This window comes from Formica exsecta, unplaced genomic scaffold, assembly GCF_003651465.1.
Source record: "Formica exsecta isolate Colony F162 unplaced genomic scaffold, ASM365146v1 scaffold90, whole genome shotgun sequence".
In the NCBI taxonomy this organism is placed as follows: domain Eukaryota; kingdom Metazoa; phylum Arthropoda; class Insecta; order Hymenoptera; family Formicidae; genus Formica; species Formica exsecta.
In genome coordinates, this window is record NW_021853667.1 from 903,049 (window position 1) to 907,509 (window position 4,461).

General features: G+C 37.5%; 1 protein-coding gene across 1 annotated transcript in view; it reads right to left on the minus strand.

The window, feature by feature from the left end:
- Window positions 1-2,287: 2,287 nt before the first annotated feature.
- Window positions 2,288-4,461, minus strand: part of LOC115244976 (latrophilin-like protein LAT-2) — a 69,502-nt gene continuing 67,328 nt past the window's right edge. The window contains exon 9 of the mRNA XM_029823012.1: window positions 2,288-3,947. Within this exon, the coding sequence (XP_029678872.1) occupies window positions 3,891-3,947 (57 nt within the window). The 3' untranslated portion in view covers window positions 2,288-3,890. The remainder of the gene's footprint in view (window positions 3,948-4,461) is intronic.

Below are 4,461 nucleotides of genomic sequence, written 5' to 3' on the forward strand. Positions count from 1 at the left end.
CGTGATTACCTTTCGAAAAAATCAGAGAGAATTAATATACATTATATATCTTCAATAACTAAGAATTTTTTTTGCGGTTATATTTTTGAATAAAAAATATTCTTCAATATCTCTGAATCTGTTTATCTCAAGAATAATTATAAGAACAATAATATTTTCCAATTAAAAGTCAAATTAAAATCAAGAGACAAACATTTCAAAATTAATGATTCTTGTAATCAAATTGTAAGGACCAATAATTGAATTATTCTCAATAAGCTTGCAGTGAGCTTGATGAGCTACAGTATTAATTATAGGAACACATACGGAGAGCCATAATTATCCCACTGTCACAATTACTGTCACGGGATTACTCCTGATTATTCATCGACTGACAGATCTCCCGGCTGCGAGATAGACGTCAATTGATAACGCGACCCTTGGACTCGACGACGAGCACCCACTTCTCGCTCGATGTTTGTGTACAGAACGGTCGAGATTCGCGAATATGTATCGATCAAGGGTACCAGGAATAGAAACGACTTTCTCGGACAAATAGTTTCGCGCGTCCGGCATTCGATCCGTTTGGAACGCTTAGAAAATTCAAGGATATTATTCAACATTGATATGTCGGCCTACGTTAGATATCGCGCGCTTTGCGTTTCGCTCGCTCGTGTCCTTCGAACGTTAGCCAATAAATTAAGCCAGGATCGGAAGGACTAAGCACACAACACATCCGGCTCGATCGATCGTGTGTCTCACTCTCGATTCTCCTCGAATACACTTGTATACGACGTTTCGATATACAGTCGCTAAATAAACATACGCCATCATTTCTCCCCGCGATTTAGGATTTAATTCAACGACTTTTAAAACACAGCAACTATATCACTGTCATTAAATATATACTCGTACACACAACTCGATAGTCAACGTATATTTAAAAAATTCCTTACTTCCGATATATAAGAGTGCTTAATTAAACGATCGTTTATCCCTTAATCCGTACATTTTGACTCGTGTTGCTCTTTCAGCAAAGATTAAAGAAATATTTCTCCAACTTTTCGATGACTTTATATATACACATATACACACACACACGCACACACACACACACACATATCCCCCTCTCATTTATACGTTTAATTAACTCGCAGTGCGCCCAATTTATACACCGTTCTCGTCCTTGATTAGACACTATTCAGAGAGAAGAAACGCGCAAATGCCGTCCTCGTCCGCGAAATAGAAGCAATAGGGTATCGATATATCACCGCTGTGGCGGTTTCATTCAGTTCGCCCTCTACATTCGTTAGAGAAACATGGAGGAAGGGGAGGAAGGAGGAGAGCCGATTCTTCGATCGATCGATCCATCACCGGCTTCCACCCCTCCCCTCCCTAACCGGTTAAAGGGTACGTTAAACGCGAAGGAGAATCCAAGGTAGACTGGCGGCGCCTTCTATTAGGATTCTCTCTATTCACCTTCCTCGGGCACTTCATTCCTTAAGTGACCTCAACAAATTGAATTACGGTGTACAACGTCGCTCTTACTCTACGGTATCCATCATCGCGCGGAAACCGCGCTAACGGCGATCGCGATCGCGAACCCGTCGTATATAACCGTCGCTCCAATTTCGGGATTCGCCTCTATCGGAGAATTAATGTGAAACCATATAACTCCTTTCTGGTCGCGCATTAAAATTTTATCGTGATACCGGATTAATCCCACGTAGGACAATCCGGGAAATCTGGGTCGCGCTTAAAAAGAGAAATAATTTCGCACACGCTTCTGTGTTGAGATAAATTCGAGATAATTAATATCAAGTACAAAGTATTCTTCAAAAGTTTGTCGAAGAAGTTGTTAAAATTGAGAGAGCCGAAGTTTGTTCTAGAATGTCTTGTATATTAAATATGAATAATTATCTCATCCTTAATTGCCGACGAGTAACGAGAAATCTTTTTACGTAATTGCTACGGCGATATCTCCGCTGATCAGATCTCGAGAAAAGTTACGTGACGATAATATAGAATTATAAGATTGCACATTAATTATTACATTCCTGCGAATTGATATAAGCCAAAGCTTTCCAAGAGTACACTGGAAATAATTATGACGTCCATTATCGAAACATTCGTCACGCACGGATTTGCATATGAAGTTATAGGATATTTAACATGATATGCATATCACATAAGGTAGCTGCGCGATACATATTGCGTATTCTTTGCCGCTCGCGTTCCCCGCTGAAACGCGAAATTCTCCCCGTCATATCGAAAACCATATCAATTTGTCGTCGCGTTACATTGTTGTGAATAAATTCGGGATAATTAATATCAAGTACAAAGTATTCTTCCAAAGTTTGTCGAAGAAGTTGTTAAAATTGAGAGACCCGAAGTTTGTTCTAGAATGTCTCCTTGTATATTAAATATGAATAATTATCTCATCCTTAATTGCCGACGAGTAACGAGAAATCTTTTTACGTAATTGCTACGGCGATATCTCCGCTGATCAGATCTCGAGAAAAGTTACGTGACGATAATATAGAATTATAAGATTGCACATTAATTATTACATTCCTCCGAATTGATATAAGCCAAAGCTTTCCAAGAGTACACTGGAAATAATTATGACGTCCATTATCGAAACATTCGTCACGCACGGATTTGCATATGAAGTTATAGGATATTTAACATGATATGCATATCACATAAGGTAGCTGCGCGATACATATTGCGTATTCTTTGCCGCTCGCGTTCCCCGCTGAAACGCGAAATTCTCCCCGTCATATCGAAAACCATATCAATTTGTCGTCGCGTTACATTGTTGTGACATTGCGTGACGTCACATACGTCGTAATCGGATTGCAGAACGCAATCAGGATTACGGCGACGTGCGGTTCTAGTCTCGAAAACCACCCAATGATAAATTAGTCCTAATTAATTTCTCGTAATTTCCGATAAAGGATACATTCAGCATCCGATTCGATGGATTTTCCATTCATATATAGTCAGCCAATCATTCAAATTTATTTTAAATTCATGGTTATTTTCTTCCCAATCAAAATAATTAAATATACGCGGAAATAATTAACAATTTAATTTTTCACACCTAGAGATAGACTTTAATAAATTACTAGTCCTTTGAGTTCTTAGCGTTACTTTGAATAGTTTGAAATATAAAATTTACAGTTGATCTTTTCACTGAAAAAGTTTGATTTCGTGTTCATTTTATTTATTTTTTTATAGTTTGTGTTAAGCATTGTAATATATTATTAGAGAGTTTGATCAAAATTTATATAGAACATATAATATATAATAAACCGCTTACAATCCATCTAAAATTAAAGTCGTTTGCAAGGTTCATGTAGGAGGTATGATTAATAATAATTACCGTCAGTGAATTATGTTACATGTGCAAAAATATTAATAATCCATTATTTATAATAGAATATTTAATGATGAATTATTATTACTACGTATGTATATGTCTCTAATTGTATATCTTATACGGTTTTCACGAACCTGTCAAAATTCATAAAAAACCTAAAGTATTGTAACATTTTCAATCAATATATTATAAATTCACACATCGATCAAAAAAATATAATTTCAAGATTTCCCTATTTCCTTCTTCTTTTGATATCTTTTCGAGTTTCTTTACAAATTACAAGTTTTTCGAAAACTCTCCGTTAAAGAGATAATCTACTAAAACTTCGAAACTAAAATCGCACGTCACGGAGAGAAAATCTCGGTTGCAGAGAGCAACGCAAAGTTAGGAGAGAAATATCAGCGCATATCTCGATGTAAAAATAGTTACGCCTCGCGGACCAGAGAATGGCACCAGCCGTTGCCAGTCGCCGGTTCTCCTCTTCATTCCCTGCCCGTTCCTTTCCGGGGATAGACCCGAAGATCGCCTAAACCGGATCCGGCGCGGGTGCGAGCAGCTGCATGCTACTGCTCGATTTCGCGATCTGCAATGTCAACGTCAGAGATCGCGCGCTATAACGCTACAATCTTTCGTGTCGAACGAAAAGTCCAAGAGCATCACACACAAAAACAACACGACAAAGACAAGAAAAAACCACTATATTATCAACAAATAAGTCTAACAGCATTTTATTAATCTTAAATTATAATATTGCTTCTTTATAAATAAAATAATAAAATAATTTTCAAGATAGAGTCGGAAATCGAGGACTAGGATTGTCTAGAACCAAAGCATTACACGAATAAGATATATAACTATGACACGTTGATACTAGAAATAAATCCAGATATCTCGACAAATCGAGAAATATAGCATCGGATAACCGAAAATATAAGGAGCAGAAGGGCGCGACAGTTTAATTTAGTCTGACCTGAAAAACGAGGACGCGTCGCAATCAACCGGATTAAATAATTTGCGCACGAGGATTTCTGACGGCGTAGAGAGACAAACTAGAAGGTCAGACGCGCATATTTTCGACTCAAGACATTTAACCGCTC